General features: G+C 55.1%; 1 protein-coding gene across 4 annotated transcripts in view; it reads right to left on the bottom strand.

The window, feature by feature from the left end:
* The window catches only part of WHRN (whirlin), a 64,452-nt gene that overhangs the window by 19,851 nt on the left and 20,077 nt on the right, over window positions 1-24,524 (bottom strand). For all 4 annotated transcript variants that reach the window (XM_028161399.2, XM_028161400.2, XM_008152101.3 and 1 more), the window contains exons 2-5: window positions 21,123-21,338; window positions 14,634-14,759; window positions 2,005-2,207; window positions 962-998 (exon numbers count right to left, since the gene is read on the bottom strand). In XM_028161399.2, coding sequence (XP_028017200.2) covers window positions 962-998; window positions 2,005-2,207; window positions 14,634-14,759; window positions 21,123-21,338 — 582 coding nt within the window. The remainder of the gene's footprint in view (window positions 1-961; window positions 999-2,004; window positions 2,208-14,633; window positions 14,760-21,122; window positions 21,339-24,524) is intronic.

Raw genomic sequence — 24,524 nt, 5'->3', positions numbered from 1 at the left:
GTCCTCGTGACCATTCAGAGGGAAGCAATATTATTAGGGTTCCCACTTATTCCTCTAGGTCTCAATCTCTCCCTTATTAAATTGGGGATAATAGTAACTTTATTTCCAAACTACACTTAGATGGCACACACACACTCCAGCCCCCAACTCCCCCACTGTCTCTATCATCATCAGCATCTAGGATGCCACCGGTCTCCCTGCCTCTCCCTGTCACCACACACAGCAGCTGAAATGACCTTGTAAAAACACAGATCTCCTCATTTTGCCCCCTGCTTAAGCCCTTCAACGGCATCCCATCATTTTAGGTGAGACACCGAGCCCTGTGTGACCTGGCCGCCCCACCTGCGGTCATCCTGTCCCCACTCCCCTTTGCTCACTGCACTCCCAGGCTCTCCCTTCTTCCAGCAAGCCACGCCCTCTGCCTGCCTGGGGCTCTGGCACAGACTGTGGCCGCTGACTAGGTCAGCCTCGCCCCCCCCCCCACCCCACCCCACCCCTGCTCCTGCACCAGACTTGGCTCTCACTCACTTCTATCTGACGTTCCGTTCACAGCCTAAACATCGCCCGTCCCTACTTCAGACAGCCTTTCCCTGTCTAAATCAGGTGTCCCATCTGTCATTCTCTCGTAACACCCAGCACCTTGTCTTGATGGCAGTGAGCATCTTCTGTGATTGGATATGGGCGTAGTTTGTTTTGGTTTTTACGTGTGTCTCCTTCACTGGGGGTGACCTCCTTGAGGGCAGGGACCTGATCTGTTCTGTTCATGGCTGTTAACCCCCGTGTCCGGGATGGTGTCCGGGGGGTGCCCAGATCCTGGAGGCACTCACAGGCATGTGTGGGATGGAGGATGGACAGACAGACTGCCCAAATGAATGAGCTCATGTGTGTGAGTCGCTGGCACACATGCCAGGTCCAGAGCTGAGAAGAAGCCAAGGACGCCTGGGGACAGAGAGCACCCTACCTTGTCTGCTCCTTCTGTGGTGGGATCCCCGGGAAACCTATGGAGAAAGACAAGCATGGTCGAGCAGTTCAGACGGGCACAGGCAAGGAAAGGGCTGGTCTGCAGCGGGGTGAGCAACGCTTTGAGAGATCTGCGGCCTCCACTCGCTGGGGCTACTCCATGGCACATGAACCCCTGGGCAGATGGGCGGTTCCCAGCCTCCCAGTCAAGCCACGTGGACAGCAATTCTAAAACCAGGCAAGGTGGATTTCTGGCACCTACAGTCCAGGCAGGAGAGGAGAGAATAAGGGGCAACTGACCCGTGGCCTCGGGGTCAGGCCAGTCCTAGGAAGGGGGGTGGAGCGAACTGGAGCATTGGAGATGCAACTCAGCTGCAACTCAGTTCCCACACATTTTCGTGAAAAAAAAAGAAGGGATCAAGTGGCCAGAATTCTGGATTTTTAAGAAGCAGCCAGAAATCTCTTTTTTTTTTAAATGGGAAACCTAGGACCTTTTTAAATGTTTGTAACTAATTTAAAAAATTATATTACTGTGTAGATGAAAAAGGAGAGGGAGAGAGAAGAGAGAGAGATGCTCTGGGTGTGCTTGGCCTGGGAGGGGCACCACCCAGTCTGAGGCTTCGGATGGAAAGCCAAAGGTGACACATTCCAATACGGAACTGCTCAGCCATCAGCAACGACATCTCATTTAAGACCCTTTCACCCAGGTAACTCCTGAGATTCTCACAGATCTGGGAGAGGGGCAGGGTTTAAGACTCACTTTTCAGAAAAACAACTAAGGGCCCCAAAATAAGGTAAGTGACTCGCCAGAGGCTAACGAAGAACAGGAGAGCTGCGTGGTGCAGTTCAGCTTTCCCTGGGAAGCGGGCCAGGAGAGGAGGAGGGACGCGCCCAAGGTCATGCACGGAAATGAAAGGGGCCCCAGGCTGAGAACTGGTGCAATCTTTACAGACCAGGACGTGGTGCAGGGGCGGGAGGGGGACACAACTGGCTCTCAGAACGGCCCTGGGGTGCTGAGGCTCAGCGTACGCAGTGGGACCTGACCCTGCTGAGTTCGTGGCGGGGTCCCCAATCCGGGAACTGGCGATCCACTTGGTCTCGTCCACGGTGGTGCGGGCGTGGGGCAGCCTCCCGACGTCCTTCACCGTCAGGATGAGGTGCTGGGATGACTTGAGCAGCCTGACCGCCTCGTCGTGCAGGATGTTGAGAAAGCTCCGCCCATTCACCTCCAGAATCTGGTCCCCAACCTGCCAAGACCACAGCACAACACAACACAGTCACCTGGGCTGTTTGCAGGACACGGACTCGTGCCGGGGACGTCAGGGCCCTGATCCCAGTTCTCCTGCCGGCCCGCCTGCCGAGGAGGAGGTCACCGAGGCTCAGAGAGGTTGTGCGGATGCCTGTGGGATACTCAGCAAGTCAATGGCAGACAACCATCCAATCCGGATCCTGAGCCCAGGCTCCTGTCACTAGAAGGGCCTCCTCCTCTTGACCTAGCAAGGGTCTGAGGGTTTGAGTCTACAACCAGCTTCCCAAGGGTCCCCTTATCCAGAAAACAGCAGTCGCCTCAGGGGCCGGGGTGGGGTGGGACTATGGTAGGATGAAGCGAGAGGCGTGAAGGCACACTTCCATCGCTGCCCCTGCTGCCGAGAGCTTTACCTCCAGCACGCATTCTTACATCACCTCCAGATGTACACCACATTCTCATTTACTCCAGAAAACAGGCAGTAAATGAGGGAGCCAGCCTCCCGTTAAAGCAGTAACATACTGCTGGGATTCCTACAACACGCAGGGAATTTTATTCTGTAACGCAAAAACACACGTTTTTAATGAAAGGATTAAAAAAAAAAACAATGCCTAACCTTTCAATAAAAAGAAATATGTGACAAAAATAACAGAGGTTGGTGGGCAGGTGCTGTGGTGTGAGATGGGCACGTGAGAAGACTTGTGTCTTTTTTTATTTTATTTTATTTTTTTTTTTAAATGGATGCCCACTCTTTTTTAAAAAAATATACATTTTATTGATTTTTTACAGAGATGAAGGGAGAGAGATAGAGAGCTAGAAACATCGATGAGAGAGAAACATCGACCAGCTGCCTCCTGCACACTCCCTACTGGGGATGTGCCCGCAACCAAAGAACATGCCCTTGACCAGAATCGAACCTGGGACCTTTCAGTCCGCAGGCCGATGCTCTATCCACTGAGCCAAACTGGTTTCGGCAGAAGACTTGTGTCTTGTTTGAACTCGGGGCGGGGGTGGGGGGGTGGGGGGGGGAGGTCTGGTGCTCCCCTTCCTGTGATTCCGGGGGGTCTGCGGCCCATGGCTGGGAAGGGGCTGCGCAGCGTCACCCCCACCGAGGCCTTGAAGGGCAGCCTCGGAAGCCAGTTATTCCAGTTATTCGTGGCTGCTCTGTCCTCTCCCCAGTCCCCCTGCCTGCTGATGGCCTAGGTGGATTTCCCAGCATTTTTCAAAGCAGGATTTAGCGAAGGCGAGCCAAATGGGAATTGGAAGAAGAAAAGGGGGAAAACAGATGTGATGTCAAGGCTGAGAAGCGACACGCTGGTGCCCAGTTTTCTGTCCTTTAACATCCCTCGCTCAGATGGGGAGTTTCCAATTCAGAGTGGTTACAAAGGCAGACTTTCCGCATCCCCTCGGTGCCAGCACTGATGTGTGCGGAGGAGGCCCCGTGCGCCCCTGCCTCCGCGGCTCATCCTGCAACGCTCCCTACTGCACACCTAGTCAGCGCAAGGCTCGCTGGGATGTCGTGTGAGCCAGACCAACCCGCTCCTGCTGCCTGGTCGAGCGTGGGCTCAGTCTTGTGCTATCGGTGGGTTTTCCCCGTCAGTCTCTCCACACTGTATCCCCAGGGCCCAGAACACAGTGGGAAGGAAAATTCATCTAATGAATGAAAAGCCAGACACCCATCCCCCTCCACGCCTAGCTCTGGGACCATTTCTGCCGCAGCCCAGGGGAGACCAGCACATCACACCAGCCTGGAGTCCCAAATTTCAAACCACAATTGCCCAGATGCTGACTGTGCACCTTCTCTGTCCCTTTACATATTCTTTTCCTTATTTAATACTAGAGGCCCGGTGCACGAAATTCATGCACTGGGAGGGGGGTGTTCCTCAGTCCAGCCTGCACCCTCTCACAATCTGGGACTGCTGGCTCCCAACTGCTTGCCTGCCTGCCAGCCTGATCACCCTCTAACCACTCCCTTGCCAGCATGATTGACGCCTAACTGCTCCCCTGCATGCCCGATTAACCCCAACTGCCCTCCCGGCCAGCCTGATCACCCCCAACTGCCCCCTCCTGCAGGCCTGGTCACCCCCAACTGCCCTCCCCTGCCGGCCTGGTTGCCCTAACTGCCCTCCCTTACCAGCCTGGTCACCCCCAACTGCCCTCCCCTGCAGGCCTGGTCACCCCCAACTGCCCTCCCCTGCTGGCCTGATCGCCCCCAACTACCCTCCCTTGCTGACCATCTTGTGGCAGTCATCTTTGACCACATATGGGCAGCCATCTTGTGCGAGGGTGTGAGGGTCAATTTACGTATTACCTCTTTATTATATAGGACCTTCAGCATCCTAAGAGCAGGTATCATTGCTCTCCATCTCACCAGAGAGAACACGGAGGCTCAGAGAGGTTAAGTACACAGGGTGTGGTCACAGAACTAGTGGTGAGGACAGCGAGGGTGCAGACCCCGCAGGCTGGCCCCAGGGCCCTAATGCTGTCAGGAGCTCTGCCTGGGGACACGTGGCATCTCTTCAAATCCAGCATGTCCAAAGCCACCGACCTGCCAGCAGCCCTGGCCTTGCCCTCAGCACCCAGCTCTGACGACCCACCCTTCATTCCCCTGAGCAGATCCTTCAGGAAGTTGCACCAACCTTCACCTTCCTCCACCCCTCCAGCCCCCTAACCTGGGTCCCTTTCTCCTCGCACCTGGGCTCCTGAGCCAGCACCCACCTCCGGGCATTTACACCCAAACTGGCCTCAGACCTCGCACCAAGTTAATATTTTTTCCTCCACTTTTTACTTTCATGACATCCCTCCTTTCTTAAAAACATCCAATGACCCCCCCCCCCCAATCCAGGAGGCAGCAAAGCATCATGATTAAAGAGTTTCAAAGACCATCAGACCGAGGTTCAAATGCTGACTCTGCTCCCTCCATGCCGTGTGAGCTCAAGCAAATCCCCCAGTGGCTTTTGTGCCTCCATGTCCTTGGGTGTAAAAAGGGGTGCTAGCCCAGGACTGTCCTCCAATTTCCTAGTCATCAGCACCTGTTTCCCCGGCCACCAACAATATCACAGTTCTCTCTCTCTCTGCCTCCCTGCGCTCCCTCATTGAGAACCCTGGGCCCCTGAGAATTTGGGCAGCCCCAGGTGGACTCCTTGGAAAGGGCTTGGCACACGGCAAGTGCTCAGTAAGTGCTTCTGCATGAAGGAATGGGTTTTGCCACTTCCCACCTTGCCTCGGCAGCCCCTCCCAGCCTCTCGCCAGTGGCTTTCTCAATGCCAAGCAGCAGTGCTGTGGTGAAAATTACTGCGAGGGAAGGGGAAACGCGAGCCCTGCTGGGCCCACTTGCACTCAGGGCATGGCAGTGGGTCCTCGCCTTCCCCCCTTCCCTCCTGAGTAGCAGAGGCCCCTCTGTCCAGCTGCTCCCCCAGCCGAAGCCCAGGCCACACTTTTCATCAGCTGAAGTGCTGTTTTCCTAAGGATCCCTCTCAACAGCTTGGGCTTTTGCTAAGCGAAGGGAATCCATTTTAATCTTCCCCACACACGTGACTTCATCCCAGTTTAATTTAAAAAGCAGCCTCCGAGATGGGATTTAGCATATGCAAGCCTCTCCCTGCAGGGCTGGGCTGGGAGGGGGCTCGGAGCAAAGGAAAGAGCAACTCCATCCCATGAGCATCCACCTGGCCCTGCACGGCGAGGCTGGTGGGGCAGGCGAAGTGTCCCAATACTGCACGGCACACACGTCTGCTACAAACATGTACTCGTTGTTTATCTGGAATCAGATGTCAACAGGCGTCCTGTATCTTTATTAGCTAAAGCTGGCGAGCCGTGTCAGTCACCACGGGGCCAATGGTTTCTGGGCTGGGGGCTGCGTCTGCGCTATGGTCACCAAACTTCACTTCTTGTCCCTGAGCCGGCACCTGTCCCGTGTGCGGTCCCTGAATGCCCAGCACACCACTTACTCCAGCCTCATCCTGAGCATCAGTATCTGAGAAGTCACAGGTTTTGGTGCGCTAGTCACATTTCCCCCTCAGGCCTGTTCAATAAACACAGATTTGAGGTCCCCAACAGCCGAGCCCATTCCAGAAGGGCAGAGCCTAGCCCCAAAGATGGAGCCTAGCCCAAGAGCCGAGCCCTGGGAGCCGGCCCTGGTCCGAACACCTGAGCCCATCTCCCCCTCCCCCAAATAAATAAATAAATAAATAAATAAATACAGATTTGTGAGAGGCAGCTCACATGTGACCCACCTGGGGAACAGGTGTGAAGTAGGAACCATACTCGGGAAACCCCAGCTGAATAGGGGTACATGAGCCCGTCTTCCTCATCTCTCTCCAATCCTCTCTTATCTTTCTTCTTCCTCCAGGGCCTGTTTTAAACCTGAAGTTCTGGGTGGGGCTGGCCTGGGGTCCCCACACAGCCCTCGTCAGCATCTGGGTTGGTCTGAGACTCCCATTTCTCCGTGTCCAGTTCTCTCTCAAATTCTCTACTTGTTGGGGAGCTTCCCAAGGTCCGGGGACCTTGTCAGCACAGCTGTCTGCCTGCTTGCTCACTGTCATTTGGAGTCCACAGACCAGTTTCAAATAAACCCGGTGTCCCCTGCTGCTCATAGCAGCCCTGAGGGGCCAGCGGGCTATGAAGCCCCATCCCTAGGGTGCAATGGAAACATGTCCCTAGGTCTGAAACCAGGCCATGTGGCCCTGCACAGCTCTCAAGTACAGTCCGAGACTCAGTGTTCCCATCTGTAAAGTGGGCATGGCACCACCCATACTTTTTGTGAGAATCAAAGGGGACCACTCAGTAGAGAGAGGCTTTCAATAGCTTGTCCTTCGCTTCCCTTCCCAATGGAGGCGACAGGTTGGGATGTCAACTGATTTGCTCAAGGTCACTGGTCACATAGGAAGTGAATAAGGAGCCAGCATCTGAGCCCAGCTTTCTACATTCTTCCTTCCACCCCGTGCCACCCTCATCCCAGCATGTGCCTGGCACGCAGGAGGCATTTAGTAACTGGTGAAGGGACAGGAGAGATCGCCCTTCCTCCTCTCCACTCACTTCCATTAGCTTCCCCTTTTCCTTTGGTTTGTGAACTTGGATTTGGCATGTTTAATGGTCTTGATCTGACTTCCCTGCCCCCTGCACTCTCCCACCAAAAAAAATAACCTAAGAGCTCTATGCGTTGATTCATTGAAATGTTACTTTTTCTTACCGATCGAAGCCAGCTTTGAGTTAGATGACGTGGGTCAATAAGGCAAAAAGTAAAGAGGCAAAGAGGCTGCGTCCACCAGCCCTGCAGATGGGGAGACCGAGGCCCAGAAAGCACGGGGACGGGTATGGGGCCAAAGCCCAGACCCTCAGGATAATTAGCCAAGAAAAACTCACGCCGCCCAGAACTCCTCAAGACACGACCCTCCGGAGGAAGGAGAGACAGGTGAAAGAGTGATGGAGTGTCCAATATTGCTCAGCCTGCCATCAGGCGCCGATGGGGAGGACATGGAAGGATAAACGAATAAAGGTGGCTTGATTTTATTTGTCACCACTGCCTCCTATTTATCACCAGCGGTGGAGGAACGGAGGGCGGACCATGGGAATGCCCTTCATTTCAAGGCAGAGGAAAGACTCCTCCATCATCCACAGCCCATCGAGTGACAGGCTCCGATCTGGGATGCTCTGAGGGGAGCATGCGGGGACAGCAGCAAGGACAGGACACTGATCTCCCCTAAAGCGGGCCAACCAACCAGCAGCAGGCACTCACTTCCTCTGGGCCTGAGGTGCATGGGGAAAGTGCTCAGCAGGCTTGGGAGGGACCCCACTCAGGGGAGGGTCCCCTCTTTCTCCCTGAGGCCCAGGGAGAATAATTTTACCACGCTAAGCCTTCTTTCCCTCAAAACTCAGGAAGGAGACCACCAACTGTTACACTGTTATGCAGGCGAAGTGAGAGGCCATCTGGTGTGTGGTTGTGAGCACAGACCCAGGAGTCTGCCCTCTGGGTCTAAACCCAGACTCTGCCACTTGCTCTCTGTGTGACCTTGGGTAAGTTCCTTAACCCCTCTGTGCCTCAGTCACCTTCTCTTCCACGTCAGGTGTGAAACCTGTCAAGTACCGAAAACAACCTAAATGCCCACAGAGGAGAGTGGCTGAATCAAGTCAGGCAGAGCCGCACCGTGCGGCACCAAGCAGCCGCAAAGAAGAATAAAGACTTCTGTGCACTGACATGAAGTGATTTCCAGGATGTTCCACTTTAAAAATTAAGGTGCAAAATAATACCTATAGCATACTGCCTTTTGTAAAGAAACGGAGAAAGAACACATGTACCTAATTGCTTTAGCAAAAAAGAAACAGGAATAACCCCAGAACTAGTTTGTTCAGCTACCTGCAAGGAGCGGGAGGAGTGAATAGAAGGGGTGTGGGGGAGAAGGGATCATTTTGAGCCCTACTGAACGCCAGTGGAAACGAAGGGACCTATTGCAAATAAGCAACAGAACCAAGCTGAAGAGGAAAAGAAAACAACTAACCCAACATAATACTTTGACTCTAAACCCTCAGTTTAAAGACAAAATGAATTGCTAACAAATCAGAACCTCCACCTAGCAGGTTCGTTTTTCACAGTGGAAAGCATGAGGCAATTCTGAAACGACTTTTGTCTCTAAGATTGGGCAAATGAGTAAATATGTTGGACCTTCTAGATGAGAACCAAGTACCCGCTAAGGGCCAGCACCATGCTTGGCGGTGGGGCAACAGGAGGTACCGTATCGGTTTCCTACAGCTGCTGTGACAAAGTGCCACAAACTTAATGGCTTCAAAGAACACAGACCTATTATCCTACAGTTCTGGAGGTCAGAAGTCCGACGTGGGTCTCTCTTGGGCAGTAGCCTAACTGGGAGCAATTATGACCAAGGAGGGGGAGGGAGGAGCTTTAAAAGCCAGGCAGTAGGACTAAGCAAACTGAAGGTCTACAATTGATTAAGCTCCCATTCGGAGGCCAGTTCACAAATGCAGCCAAGACAGCAACCGAGGAAGGATGGAGAAGGCGGCTCAGCCAGGGGAGAGAGCCTAACACAGTCCCAGCATGTGCGGGTTTCTCGGGGGAGAAGTCAGCTCCCAGCTCCTTGGGAAAGCTGTTCGCCCTCTGTGCGGACTCATCAGCTACCTGAGACTTTCAGAGGCCTTTACCCAGCAGTCTTACCCACCAGCACCCACACTCACACAATTAGGGCTGCCATTTTGGGGTGCTTATCATATGCCAGGCACTGGATTTTACATACATAGCTCGTTGTGTCCTGACATCATTATTATTATTATTATTATTATTATTACTAGAGGTCCTGTGCACAAGTCCATGCACAGATGGGGTCCCTCGGCCTGGCTAGCGATCAGGGCTGATCGGGGGCATCTCACCCAGTCCCAATCGGGAATGATCAGGAGGCCGATGGGGGCCAGCCGGCCTGGGGGAGGGACTGCGGGAGGTTGACAGGCCGCAGAGGTTGGCCGTGGGAGCACACTGACCACCAGGGGGCAGCTCCTGCATTGAGCGTCTGCCCCCTGGTGGTTAATGCACATCATAGCTGTCATCCGGTCATAATGGTCACTTAGGCTTTTACTTTATATATATATATATATAGATTATTATCCTATATAATAAATAAAACCCTAATATGCAAATCGATCGAACAGCAGAACAACCGGTCGCTATGACATGCACTGACCACCAGGGGGCAGATGCAGGAGCTGCCCCCTGGTGGTCAGTGTGCTCCCACAGGGGGGCACCACTCAGCCAGAAGCCGGGCTCACGGCTGGCAGGCGCAGCTGCAGTGGCGGGAGCCTCTCCCGCCTCCGCGTCAGCGCTAAGGACCCCCTGGGGGATGTCCAACTGCAGCCGGCAGGTGGACATCCCCGAAGGGGTCCTGGACTGTGAGAGGGCGCAGGCTGGGCTGAGGGACTCCCCCTGACCCCCCCCTCAGTGCACGAATGTCATGCACTGGGCCTCTAGTTATTATTATAGACATTAGTAGTTGAGAGCCTGGAATCTACCTGCAGCACAGCCCCCGCTCCACGGTCCCTGGGAAGGGAAGCAAGATGCCGTCTCTGAGGTTCAGGGCTCGTGGCCCCTCCCCGGGAGCGCAAGGTGGCCCCTGCACCTCTGGGAGAGACAGCCCGTCCTCTAAGCTGGAGCTCAATAACATGAAAGTTATTACCCACCTCTTGCTTAAAGAGCCAGGGGATTTTCAAGTCCCCAAAGCAATCAGGGGCTGCTGTGCCATGATTCCTCCCGAGCCGGCTCTGTGGGGCCGGGGCTGGCGCGCCAGCGAGGAACCGAAAGGAACAGCCTTGGGTTGCTTCCCTCCCAGAGGAACTATATGTATATGTAGTAGCTCATGGGTACACACATCTCTATTTCTGTGTCTGCCTGTGTATGTATCTACATACCTATTTTTTCTTGTATGTAAAGGAGTCCACACTGATACCAGCAGAAACCAAATGGGCCTCCCACCCTGGGATGGCCTCAGGGGTGCAGGTCGTGGGGCCAGGCAGGATCTGGGAGGGCCACCCTGGGCTTCCGAAGCTTGCTTGCTGATTTTTAGGACTAAATGTCCTTTATTTCCTCTCTTTGCAGTCTCTTGAGATTTGGTCAAATTAGGGTACTAAGGCGGTGACAGAAGAAAGCAAGTGGCCTTTAAAGGGCCTGAAGGGCGAGGCCCTCGATCCTGAGCAAGTTACTGCCCCTCTCTGAGCCTCACCTGCTCATCCATTAAACGGTGCTATTAATGCCCGCCATAGGGCTATTGGGAGGAATAAATAAGAGTGTATCTAAAGCGTTTGGCACAGCACTTGGTCCATAATAGCTGGTTAATAAAGAGCAACTGCTCTCATCATTATTCTTTTTAAATGCTAGTCGATCTTGGCTGTCCTTAAAGGAACAAACAAGGTTTTATGGCCCATTCTTTGGTGGGGATTGAAGCTGTAGGGGAAGGTGCTCAGGAACAAGAGAGGCTGAAGGAATAAGTGCTGGAGGGGAGCCAGCCCCTACCGGGAGGGCGGGTGGGAGAGCTCCAAGCTCCAGGGCTGCGCCCAGGGCACACGCTGGGAGGTGCCTGCCCCCCTCCGAGGAGCTTTCCTTCCCAGCAGGGGACCTGCCCTTTCCCTGGACCCACACGGCCCTGAGGAGCTAAGTGGGCGCTGGGAGCCAGGCGGAAGGCAGCACTTGCTCCCCGGGAAAGCTCTGCACGGCAGCAAGGAGCCTTGTTGACAAACAAAGCCTGTTCTTGGCTCCACCGCCCACACGGCCAAGCCCCTTTCTTCCACTTCAATGTGCCTAATTCCACTGAAAGCGCATTGGCAATAAAGGGAACTAATCGGTCCTGGGTGCCGAGTGGGTGTAGGCAGGCGCCTGCTGTCCCAGGGAGCGCGGAGGGCAAAGTAAAACGCCGGCGGGGAACACAGAGTGCTTTCCTGGGGTGGACGCTGAAGATGGAAATCCTCTACTGAAGGCGGGCGTTTTAGGAGCAAATAAATAAAGCCTTCGATAGCCTGCAACTGAGAAGCAACTGAGGTGGCCAGGAAACTTGTGCGGAATCCTTTTCCTCTGCCTTGTTTCAAAATGGAAATCACCTACTGAAGCTGTTCGCATGATTATGAAAGTAATACTCGGTGCAGACACTGCGCAAGGACATAAAGAAGAGGGAGAGTCATCCATAACCTCTTCACGGCAAGATCACCGCTGCTGACATGGTGGGAGAGGCCTGCGCATTGTTACGTACGTATTTCACACGCGTGAGGTCCTGCTGGGTGTGTGATCCTGCAGCCTGTGCTTCCCCGTTAGCAAGAGGCCATGGGCGTCCTTGAGCTGGCACGGTCGCCTGAGGCCAGAGCCAGCGCGTCCTCTCCGCACACTCCCTCCCCCTTTCTTAACAAGGGTTCCATCAGAAGGCATCCCTCACCAACATGGTATGGGCCCATTCGTGTGTCTCCTGTCACTGAGGACACTGCTCGTGTCATCACACAACATCCCCCCTCGGAGGGGCCCGGGGGAAACCGCTCTCCGGCCTCAGGAAGAGGAAAAACCAGACTTCTCAAGCACAGCTGGTTTGTTCTCATCTTACAAATGTGTCTCCCCTGCTGCCCTCTTTGCGGCGGCTGCCAGGAAGCTCAGAGCCAACTGCGTCCTGCCTGTGGCTGGGTGTGCAATCCGCATCGCAAGTGTTCTGGAAAGATTCTCACTCCGGCTTTCTCTCTTCCCTCTGCCCCATTGTTCTTCCTCCCAATTTTCTCACTCATTAAAAAAAAAAAAAAAAAAAAGGCATCTTTACTTTGTGTTTTGAAACTACCTTCAAACTTTTTTTTTTTTTTTTTTTTGTAATTTGGGGGGAAATAAATGGAATTAAAATTGTAGGCTAAATGCAACGTGGTGTGCTGGATTAGACTGTATTCTAGAACAAAAGTGGGAAAACTGTGAACTCTGAATATGAAGTTGGAATGGGTTTAGCAGTATAGCACCAATAATGTCAGCTCCTGTCTTGGCAAATGCACCCTGCTTATACAAGATGTTAATATCAGGGGAAGCTAGATGAAGGAAAAGGGGAACTGTCTTTGCAACTTTTCAGTACATCTAAAATTATTTCAAAGTAACACATTTATTGAACACAATCTGCATACAGACTACCAGGAGACTGTTTCCTCTTGGAGACCCAACAAGGTACCATCTCAACTGGCCGAGAGCACAGCAAGCGCCCAGACCCGGGGCATTTCAGAACCACCTAGAACCAGCCGGCCTCTGTGGAGCACCTACTACCCACCCGCTGGCCTGGTTCCGAGCACAGTTCAGCACCAGGACCCCGATTCCCAAAGGCGAATCCTGGCTTTCCCTCTCGCTAGCTGTGCAAACTGTCTGAGGCTGTGCCTGTGCAATGGGCCAGCGAAAGAAGGCATTTAACAGCGGTGCCGGGAGGCTTAAAGCACTTGGGAAAGAACAGTTTGTCTCAGTCAGTCCCAGCTGTGTAACAAAGCAACTGGGTGGCTCAGAAGCAACATTTATGCCCTCTCTCCTCCCCGTGCTGGAGGCTGCAAGTCCGAGGTCAGGGTGCCACCTAGTCAGGTTCTGGTGAGAACTCTCCCAGGTTGCAGAGTACCAACTTCTCCTGATGCCCTCATAGTGGAGAGGGCTCTCGGGGTCTCCTTTTTAAGGGCACGAATCCCATTCATGAGGCTCCACCCTCAGGACCTAAGCACCTCCCAGAGGCCCCACCTCCTGGCACCACCAAACTGGGGGTTAGCATTGACACACATGAATTTGGGGGGGACACATTCAGTCCATAACTTAGACATTCAATATTTAACCTCTGTTACTAACCTTACTGTGAGTTCAGTAATCCTGAGAAAGACATGTCATTTTTTATGATTCCCCGGGAAAAGGACGGGAATCCCAGAGAGGTGAAGGGGTTCTCCAAGGTCACACAGCTATTAAAGCAAAAGCGCAATCTGGGATTTGAGTCCAGTCTTCCTGGCTCCAAACACAGAGCTCTGCCCGCTACACTGTCTTTCCTAAGAGAAGCTGACACGACAGAGGCCTGTCTGTCCACCACTCCAGCCGGACCTCACAGCCTGGCTCCGGAGGACCCCTGAACACCGCTCTGACCCGCCGTGACCTTTCCTCTCCTCTGCGTAGAGGATCAGGTCCCCCCCATTGTGGGGCATTCAGGCCCTTTGTTATGGAGACACAGTCTCAGCTCAGGCTGCGCTCCACGGCCTCACATGGAATCAAGACTGCCTGGGCCCCACTGGCTGTGCAACCTTGGGTAAGCCTGCTTAACCTCTCCATGCCTCAGTTTACCCAGCTGGAAAACGTGGGTAAGAAGGACCTACCCCACAGGATAGCGTGAAGGTTCCAGGAGATGATACCTGTGAAGTCAATTACGAATGCTGGGCACACAGGGAGCCCTCTTTAAGACGTGAATTAATGTTATTATTTCAATAACTGCTGGTTGCCCTGGATCAAATGCCAGCCCCGAAGCTGCCCCAGTACAACCCCAGCCCAGCTCGCGGCTTTCTCTCCTCTTCCCGCTCCAAGCACCGTAATAAACTCTGAAGTCAGGGCCACCGCAGCCCATCAGCAGTGTTTGCAAAACAGCAGCCACGAAGAGCCCGGCTGGCCGGGTGCCCAGCACCATGTGGGAGGCACCCTGCGCCGAGGACAGCGGGGATCTCGGGGCGTGGGAGGTGGGACAGAGCTCCTGCCGCTCGCTCTGCGCCGTGAATGAGAGGATGCAGCCGGGGAAGGGCTCCGGCTGGGGCCAGTCCCCAAGGTGGATGCTGACTGCGCTGCTGGAAGTCTGACTGCAATCAGCCTCCGAGAGCTCCCCGCGTGGCTCAGGTGGTCCCTCCCTCCCCCACGCCTGCAGCCCAGCACCCCATCCCCTGCCGTGGGAGTCGGGGGGGGGGGGGCCCTCACCTTGAGCCCGCTGCTTTCTGCTTCGGAGCCCGGGTCCACGCCGGTGACGTAGATGCCGAGGCCGTACTCTGCTCCCCCGCGGATGGTGAGGCCCAGGGACCGGCCGTCCCCCAGCACCAGGTTCACCTGCAGGAGGGACAGGACACAGCACTGAGGGCCATGAACTTTGGGGGGCAGCAGGCTGCAGTCACTCCCAGTCCCTGAGGGGCACGTGGATTCAGGTCCGCAAGATCCCCGGGGACATGGCAGCTCCTGCCCCAGCTCTGCCTCCGACTTGCGGAGGGACCTGGGGAAGCCGCTCTCCCCTGGGCTGCAGTTACACGTGCAGGAAAAGGGAGGCGCTGAGGGAGATGACCGCTAGGGATGCCCTGATGCTCATCCGAGAGCTCCTCAGCACTCCAGGTGCCACTCCTTCTTCCCACCGCGGGCCCTGGACTCTCTCTGCCTCCACTGGCTGCCCTTAACCACATCCTTCCATCAGGGAGGGCCTGCTCGGGGCCTGGGTCTCCCTCATCTCCCAGCTCCCTCCTCAGGATCAAGGCTGAGTCCAGGCTTGGGGTGCCACAACCCGCCACCCTAGGGTCTCCTGCCTCCCCAGGGCCTTCCGCCTCTGCCATCCATCCTGACATAGCACAGGGGCGCTGCTTCAGTAGCCCTTAATTCTACAAACACAGGGGGCGCCCAGACCCAGTGTGGGCCAGGGGACCCACACATGCCCCAGACAGTCCTGCTCGCAAGGGTCTCAGTCTGGAGGGGCAGCGGGACCAGTAAACAGTGTGACCAGAGCGTGGTGGGTGGCTCGGGGACCGTGTGGGTGCAGAGAAGGGACAGTGGCCCTGACTGGGGAGTGAGGTGGTCAGGGAGGTTTCCTGGAGAAAGGGACGTCTCTGATGAGATGGGAGGGGGAGCCTCCTGGAAATAGTAGGGCCTTGGGATCCTAAAGGCTGAGGGGGCCCGGGCAAGGAGAGGGCAGAAGCTCCGAAGCTGGAATCTGGATAGTGCACAGCCCCTGGGGTCACCGCAGGATTCTGTTCGTATGGAGGCGGCAGGGAGGGAGAGGGAGAAACAAGACTAGCCTATGTGCGGGGCTGTGAGCGAGGCCACGCCTGGGCCTTACGCAGGGGAGAGAGGCTCAGCCTGGGGTTTTAGAAAGACTACTGGGGAGGAAACAGGAGAGAGGGCCCCTTTCTGGAGATCCTACAGGGGAGGGTGTGCACTTAAAATAGGCGAGAGGGCAGAGGCAGGACTCAGGCCAGCGAGGCGGGCTGAGGATGAGTGGGCGGTCCCCACCTGGAACCCCCACTTTGCCAGGTAGAACAAACCCCGTCTTCCATATTGTGCCTTTAGGCCTGGAACCAGCCGAACTCAGCCCTGCTCACTGGGTGACCTGGGGTCTGTTCTCTTGCCCCCCAACACCCCCAGCCCCACCCCCCACCTGGTCCCTCCAGCTCCAGGACACAAAGGTTCTGGGGAGAGAGCCCAGAGGAGCCCAGGAACACACAGATGGCAGGAGTCGTCTGCGGCTCACCCTCTGAATACTAAGGATGAAAACAAACCTCCCGCCTTGCCGCCACCTCCCCATAAATCCTTCGCAGGGAATAAAACGGAGTCTTTATTACAGAACTGTAATAATAGTCCCATCAACCACACAGTAATCGGCCTCAATCACCTGGGGGAAATTCAGCTGGCGTTTGGTAGGAAACAAGATTCACAGACGGGAAAGGACAGTCAGGGGAGGCAGCCTGGCTCCCCGAAAAGACCACCACGCCCACCAATAATAGGAACGGAGTAGTAATAACTCACTAGATTAGCTGGTGACTAGATGCATTTCCTAAATCCCAGGCACTTCACATGCATTAATTACCTCATTTCATCCCCTCTCCTCCTCTACGGCTTTATTCTTACCATCCCCATTTTCCAGATGAGAAAACTGAGGCTGGAGGATGAAAGGATGTGGCCACGGTCACAGCCAACAGCTAGCAGAGCACCACACTGACCCCTGAAGGCCCGAGTTCAAATCCTGCTTCTGCCCTTTACTCATGGGCAATCGTGGGGCAAGGCCCATCACTTCTCTGACCTTCAGTTCCCCCATCAGTGAAATCCTCGCACACAACCTACAAGGAGCAGGCACCGCCATCCCCCTTCCTGCCTGGCCTAGAACCCCGACCCTGCCCAGGAAGCAATATGAGCAACCCCAGGAGATGATGTCAATAAGCATTTGGGGGCAAAAATATACGAAAGGTACCTAGCGCCGAGGTGGCATTCGGTAAGCGATGGTTGTCACTGGAATTAATGACTATATCCCGGACACTGTGCTCTGTGCTTACACACATGACCAGTGATCCTTGAGACAGTCCCACATGGCTGCCGTGACCATCCCCAAACCCAGGAGCGGGAAACCTAAGTGGCTCACCCAAGGTTAAGTGACCCTCTCAAGGCCACACGGTCGGGAAGTGCTAAAACCAGGTGTGATACTGTGATTTATAACAAGAAATATATATAGTTGGTCTTCAACCCCATTCCTAGCCCTGAGCTCCTGAGCTCATTCATTCACTCACTCGATAGTTACTGAGAGCCTGTGCTGTCCGTGTAAATCCCTAAGTGGTGAGAGCAGTAGGAGCGTCTTTTGTCCCAATGAGGTGACTCTGGGTGGGTCCCTGGATGGCTCCCGCCTGGGGCCTGGTCACCAGGAAGACCAAACCATGATGAGGAGTTTGGAATTTTCACCTCCCACCCCCATGCTCCAGAGAGGGAGAGGGGCTGGAAGGGGAGTTAACTGATCGGGCCTATGTGAGGAACCTCCATAAAGTCCCAATGGTAAGGGTGCAGGGAACTTCGGGTTGGTGAACACGTGAAGGTAAAGGGAGAGGGGCACATCTGGAGAGAGGGGCACATCTGGAGAGAGCACAGGAGCTCTGCGTCCCTCCCCCACATCTCTTCCATCTGGATGTTCATCTGTAGCCTTTATCCAATCCTTTTACAACAAACGGGTAAACGGTAAGCAAGCTGTTTTCCTGAGTTCTGTGAGTTGCTCTAGCAAATTAACGGAACCCAAGGAGGGGTCATGAGAACCACCAAGTTATATCCTCTGTGAACCATGTGTACGCCATAAGCGTCTAGAGACGCAAGCAGCGGACCTTTTTAAATTAAATTCAAAATATCGTGGCCGTTAACTGGTTAACTCTGCAAAGAACAGTATACGCATGTGTTTAATCTAAACAGGACTTATATGCAAACCCAGCAAATGTTTACTGAGCTTCTAGAATGTACTGGCCAGTTGCCAAGTTGTTTTCGTCTTCATTCATTCATTCATTCATTCACTCGATAGTTACTGAGAGCCTGTGCTGTGCTAGGCACCACCAGGGCACAGAACCAAGATCCTTACCGCCACAGAACTGGCACAGCAGTGGGGAGAGTAGGCCCTATTATTGTCTTCATTTTACGGAGGAGAGACTGAAGCCCGGAGAGGTTATATCACTTGTACAAGGTCATCCTGCTGGTAAGTGGTGGAGGCAGGATTTGAACCCAGGCACCCTGGCTCCAGAGTCTTATCCTTTCTGCCACGTGGACACGAGCCTGTTGAACCCCCAGCTGCAATTCTGTCCTTGTTTGTTGCAGCTGTAGAGGCTGAGGGTTAGCCCAGAATGGGACCCTGGCACAAGGAGCCCCTCTTCTCCTCTGGGGGTGTGACAGGGTCCTGAGAGCAGAGAGGTCTGATTTGCAGAGAGCTACTAAGTTCTTCCTCCCTCCTGTGCCTCCCTGCCGCCTCACCACGGTGCTCACACCCCGGTGTGGAAGGAGCATCACTGGAAGGGCTGAAAAAGAGACCCAACTTCAGAGGGAGCTGGGAGAGTTTCCAAAGGCGATTTTGTCCCACGTGTGATTTTTATGTCACGATTGCCCTGAGCACTCATTTCCTAGACGGTGCGTCCCCACTGGGGCTGTGTTAGGATTTCTGAAGTTTGGGTGGGAAGTCCACCCGGGAGTCGGGTCACGGCTATTTAGAATATTAGATGCGACCAGGCCACTGGGCAGAAGGGCCAGGCCCAGGGAGCCAGAGTGAGGGCTCCAGAGACACTTCCCCAGGGCCCTGCTCAACAAGGACGTGGGGGTTTCCATGTTGTACCATCGAGAGGAGACACGAGGACAGGGCAGAAGCTGCCATCGGGAGCGCTGAGGTCTGTGAAGGCCTCCTTGGGGTGGCTAGGGTCTTTGCTGCCTTCTGAAGCATGGGCCTCCGGGGAGCCCAATTCTCTCAGCCTCTCTCTTCTGCATTCCTACGTAGTCACCCCTAGACTCCCAGAGGTCACCTTCTCTCCTCCCCACCCTCCCGTCCACTCAATTCCAGGGGCAGGGTCCTCCTCGCTCAGCCCTGAGATGCCACGCTTGTTCCCACCTTAGGGCCTTTGCATGTGCTGTCCTTGCTGCCTGGGGCTTTCAGCCCCCAGAAGGCACACGGTGGCTTTCTCTTCCTCTCTCGGTTTCACTCCGGAACCGGCTCCTCGGAGAGGCCCTACCTGACCACCTCATCCCAAGCAGTGCCTCCCTCCCCGTCGCTCTCTCTCCCCTCTCCTGATTTCACTCCTTCCGTCCGTCTTTACCACTTTAATACTCTTGCTAACTTATGTTCATTTTTGGGTTATTATCTCACTCCTCCCAGGACCTCCTATTCCCACTTCCCACAACAGCCTCAGGCACACTAGGACCTCGCTAAGTTCAGGGGGCCTCGCTGCATGGGTCCTAGGTGCCGAGTGCTGAGTCTCCGATCCCTCACCTGTAAAATGTGGATAAGGACACCTGCCCTGCAGGGCAGTCCGAGGATTCAATCAGATGCTGTAAGTACAGAGCCCAGCACCCCCAGCCAGCCCTCCACCAGCGAGAATTCCTACTCTAAGATTATGTCCTACCCCGAGGGACGGGGCTGGAGAAAAGGATAAAGCCAGTTCTCTGCCTCACCCTGGAAGGCCGGACTTGGAAATGAGTCAAGGCCACAGGCACCGCTGCTTTCTCAAGACGGCCAGAGAGCAAGGTTGCCTGGGGGGCGAGGGGGCCGACCCCCACCCAGCCCTGCCTCCCTGGAAGAAGCCCAGGCGGATCCAGTGGTGCCTACCAGCTGGCTACCCACTGCCTCTCGCCTGGCACAGAGGCGGCTGCCATCTCTGTCTCGCCTGCAGATCGATGTTTGAGCACAAAGAACACAAAACATTAAATAAATGTTACGGTCCTCTCGACAGGAAAGGAAAGCTGAGGAAGTCTCCAGAGGGAAGGCGCGCTGTGGCCTCCAGGCTGCCGGTGTCAAGGTTCTGAAGGACCAGAGAGCTGCTTGCAGGTGTGACATTCCTAGTGCCAGAAGCGACAGGGAGTGGGGTGGGGGGGTGAGGGCGGGGGGGTGGGATGCAGACAGCCCCCAGAGTGAAGTTTAAAACACCAGGGGGACCACCATCTCCCAGTCCTTTCCACAATATTTTAAGAATCCGTCCGGGGAGAGGCGGGCTCTGTAGAGGGCATCTATTGATGGCCCTGTCCCTCTTCAGGTTACCACATCCCGTGGGGCTTTGGACAACCCCTCCCCCACCAGGGACAGTCTTGGTGGTTCTGTCAATCAAACTGCCCAGCCCTCCCCACCAGCCAATCCGGTGCACCGCCCTGGAATATGAATGTTGAGGGGAAGGATGCAGAGAACTGAAAGGGAGGAGATCCCTTTCTTCTGGAGGCTGCACCCCCAGTTTCTCGGCTTCACTTCTGGGACTGCCACACCCTGCCAGCAAATTCTTCCTCTGTGGAGGTGACCAGGACCGGTTTCTGTTCCTTACAGCCCAGACCAGCCCTGCAACCGGTTCCCTCTAGGGCAGTGGTTCTCAACCTTTTTAATGCCGCGACCCTTTAATACAGTTCCTCATGTCATGGTGACCCCCAACCATAAAATTATTTTCGTTGCTACTTCATAACTGTAATTTTGCTACTGTTATGAATCGTAATGTAAACATCTGTGTTTTCCGATGGTCTCAGGCTCTACAGCAGCGGTTCTCAACCTGTGGCTCTCGAGCCACAGTTTGCCAACCACTGCTCTAGGGCATGAAGTCCTGGCAGCAAGCGTGGCTAAGCGCCTGGGTCAGAACTGCTGAGAAGTTAAGTCATTTCTAGTTTAAAGGGAAGCTCTGAGCTTTGTTCTAGAGGACAGCAGTGGAGGGAATCGGGCCCCAGAATAAGATGTGGAACAGCGCTGCCCTCCAGCCTACACTGTCCCCTCGGTTTCGCTGTGACAGGAGAGATACCCGATCTTATTTACGTCACAGGCTTTGCTGCAGCACCTTGGTCTGCACTGTAACACAGCCTGCACAGGTCAAAAAGAACGAACAGAACCCCGACGGGACCAAGCCCTCCTTCCAGCCTCTAAAAGGCTTCCCTGTGCTGGGCTTAGCAAGAAGACGGGTCTCAGGGGCCGGCCTCCCTCACAGACCCCGCCTCAGGTCGGCCTGCCAAGCTCACCTTTTTCTCATCGCCGCCTTGCAGCAGGTGCAGGGTGCTCCTCCGGTCACCCTCACGCCTCAGGGCACCGCTGTGGGGCCGGGGCAGGCTGGAGGGCGGGGAGATGCTGCGGCCCTGCGGGTCCACCCAGGTGTAGATGTGGTTGGTGACGTAGCCCCCGGGGATGCGTCCCGCCGAGTACACCGACATCACCAGCTTCTTGGAGCCCTTGAGCGCCTAGAGAGAGAGGGGAGAGAGGGACGCAGCGTTAGCAGGAGGGGCAGTGAGGGACACCCTCCCGTTACCCAGCACTTGCTTCCTCTCGGGACCCATTCACAGAGGAGAGGAATAAATGCCTTTCCTTTTCTAGCCCTGGGTTCTGTCCTGTGGAAACCAGGACCTCTGTCCCTTATCTTGTTGGGGTCCAAACACGAGAGAGATGGTCTCAGCATCACAGAGCAGGCCTGAGCCTGCACCGTGGGCAGGCCTGCTTGGCCGGCGCCTGGGAGCTTGCATTCGGAGTGTTCCCATCGTTCCCTACCTGACAAGGGCTCGCTGTGCCCGGCCAACCTGCGTAAACCATGCGGCTCATGCCGACCACTTGCTTTCCTTCTGCAGATCTGGAATGCGGGTACAGGCAGAGGGCCCCCAATAAAAACCCGTGGCACTGCCCCAGCCAGTTTGGCTCCGTGGATAGAGTGTCGGCCCGTGGACTGAAGGATCCCGGGTTCAATACCTCGGTTGCAGGCTTGATCCTCGGCCCAGGTCAGGGTGTGTGTGGAGGCAATCAATCCATGTGTCTCTCTCTTACCAATGTTTCTCTCTCTCTCTCTGTCTTTCCCCTCCCTTCCACTTTCTCCAGAAATCAATAGAAAAAATATCATGGGGTGAGGATTAACAACAAAACAAAAAAAAACCCAAACCCTTGGCGCTGAGTCTCCCTGGCAGACAGCACTTCACCCCTGTGGCACAGTCCGTGCTGGGGGCAGGAAGCTCGCTCCGTGGGACGGCGCGGGGAGGACTCGCAAGCTGGTGCCCGGTCTCCTGCAGCCTCTGCCGCGCCCCTGCTCCCTGCGCTCATTTCGCTGTGCGTCCTTGCCGGGGACAAATCCTCGCCCCGAGGACAACTGTATGTTGAACCTGCGAGCCCTTCTAGTGTCACAGAACTCGGGGTGGTCTCAGCGACCCCGATAAAATACAGACAAGACAGGAAAGAGATAAACATACTGATAATAACGACAGCGGGACGTTTACAAAGGGCCTGTGCGTGTCAGGCGGTCTGCCCCTGGCATGCCTCGTCTCCTGAACCCAGTCTTGTGGGGAAGGGGGTCCCATTATTCTGGTGAGTAAACAGAGGGACATCGTCTGTCCACACGGCTAGTAAGGAGTTACCCACAGCAACTAATGGTGAGTGTAGAGAGCACCTTCATTCTGTATGTTCCAGTCTGAGACGGACCAGCCGCAAGGAGAGGGGAGGCAGACCCTGCGCCCTGGGTGGAAGCTGGGATCGGCCATGCTGCTTCCTCGTAATGCACCTGTAGCTGCAACGAAGCGGGGTTCCCCCCCCCCCGAAAAGGGCGTTCGGCACCGGGATCAACAGCAAACACCCCCTGGAACTGGGGACCGTTTGAGTAAATGATGGTCCCTACACACGTGACAGTTCACGCTGCCGCTAAAGTCACATTTTAAAATCATTACAAAACTTTGTAATGCCAAGGATAGGGGACCCAGTTCAACGTTAAGTGGGGTCAGAAGGACGTAAGTCATGCCTCACAGCACGATCTCAGTTCTGGTAAAGGAAAAACCCCACGGGGAAAAGCAAACCAAACCGAACAGAGGAGCCATGTGCCAGATGCCCGCATGCCGCTCTCCGGGGCCGGGTTACGGGTGACTGTTATTCCGTTCTTCCTGTCTCTCAACATTTTCCAACTGTTCCGGAATGCGGGTACATTGCTTCCAGAAAGCAACACTATGTCTCAAAGGGGGAGGGCGGTACTTTGCTGTCTGGTCCTCCCCGCTTGCCCGAATCCAGAGCATACATTATTCTACTGACTCCCCAAATGCAGCCAAGGGCAGAGCTTTCAAGGGCAGAGGGGAGCCCTGGCTGCCCAGGACCCGCCCAAGGACACTCTGACATCCTGGAGTGAGCAGGGAGGCGCCGGGTCCCTCGCTCCCACAGCTAAAATGCTAGTCCCCGGGAGAGGGATAAGGAGAGGGGAAATTCTGTCTTTACCAAAGGATCTCTGAGGAGGTGAGCAGGGGAAGATTCACAGTGCTCTTTTAGCATTCCCCGGACGCCCGGACAGAACGGCTGGGAAAATGAAAACCCGTTCAAGTTTGAGATGCAGGATGGAGGAAGCGCGAGGACCAGGTGGGCTTCTGCTGGAGCAAAGGGGGAGGTGGGTCTCAGGGCTCATGGAGCCTCAGCAGAAACGTCCGAGGCGACCGAGCCCTCCACATCGAGCCCTCCACACCGTCTTCCTGCCCCTCTTCCCTGCCCACCGCTCCCTCCTCCGGGAGGGCACTGCTGGCCGCTCAGTGCGGTTCCCACTGGCCTGCCTCTTCTCTGCTTCTTACCCGGGCAGAGTCCGAGCCGCATCATTCATTCGATGAGGGCTGACGGAGGCCTACTGTGTGCCAGGCCAGGAGAGAACAAAGTGGGCAGATGCTCATGGCACTTAACGCCTGGTGAGAGACAAGGCTTCCCCAGGCACACAGTAGGTGCTCATAAAAGCCTGGCTGACCTGATGGGGTGAGAAAGTACATATATGATCCTGAAAGTAACCCCAAGATCCACAGGCATCACCCCCGCAGCCCGCTTACGCGTCTGACCTGGAAGGCTGCGCTAGAATTAGAGGCGTGCAGGTGGAGAGAACACGGATCCCAGCAGAACTGGATGTAATGGCTTCTGTCACTCGTTAGGATAGAGTCCTAGTGCCAGGCGCTCCCTCTCTCAAAGCAGCACATGTGAAAGGAGGACAACACCCGCTTCTCGGGGCTGTGTGGATTAAACAAGACCACGTGGGAGAGGCCCAGAGGCTGTGCACACAGTAGGAGCTCAGCAAGAGGCACAGCCCACTCCCCTCTCTTCCCTGGCATGTCTGCATTGGAAGAGAAACTGGGTGTAGAAAAGCTTCGTCCAAGGAGTTAAAAAAAGAAGGTGGGTGAGAGAATGGAGCCAACGCGTAGAGCGTGATTTGTATTCTGGATTGCTGGCAATAGTGGAATTCTCTTGGTCAGTTTTATAAATAGGCAGGCAGTGACCTTGAGAACGAGAGGAGGTTAATGCCTCTGATGAGAATGCCACAGGCGGCTGGCGCCGGAGAGGGCCGGGGAGGTCACCGAGGCTGCCACAAGCTGCCCACCCCTGGTGGTCTACGGAAGGGGACCCTGGAAACCCGAAATGGGAAGGACAGAGAGGGT

The sequence above is a fragment of the Eptesicus fuscus genome, chromosome 15 (assembly GCF_027574615.1).
Source record: "Eptesicus fuscus isolate TK198812 chromosome 15, DD_ASM_mEF_20220401, whole genome shotgun sequence".
NCBI lineage: Eukaryota > Metazoa > Chordata > Mammalia > Chiroptera > Vespertilionidae > Eptesicus > Eptesicus fuscus.
This window is presented reverse-complemented; position numbering and strand designations above follow the sequence as displayed.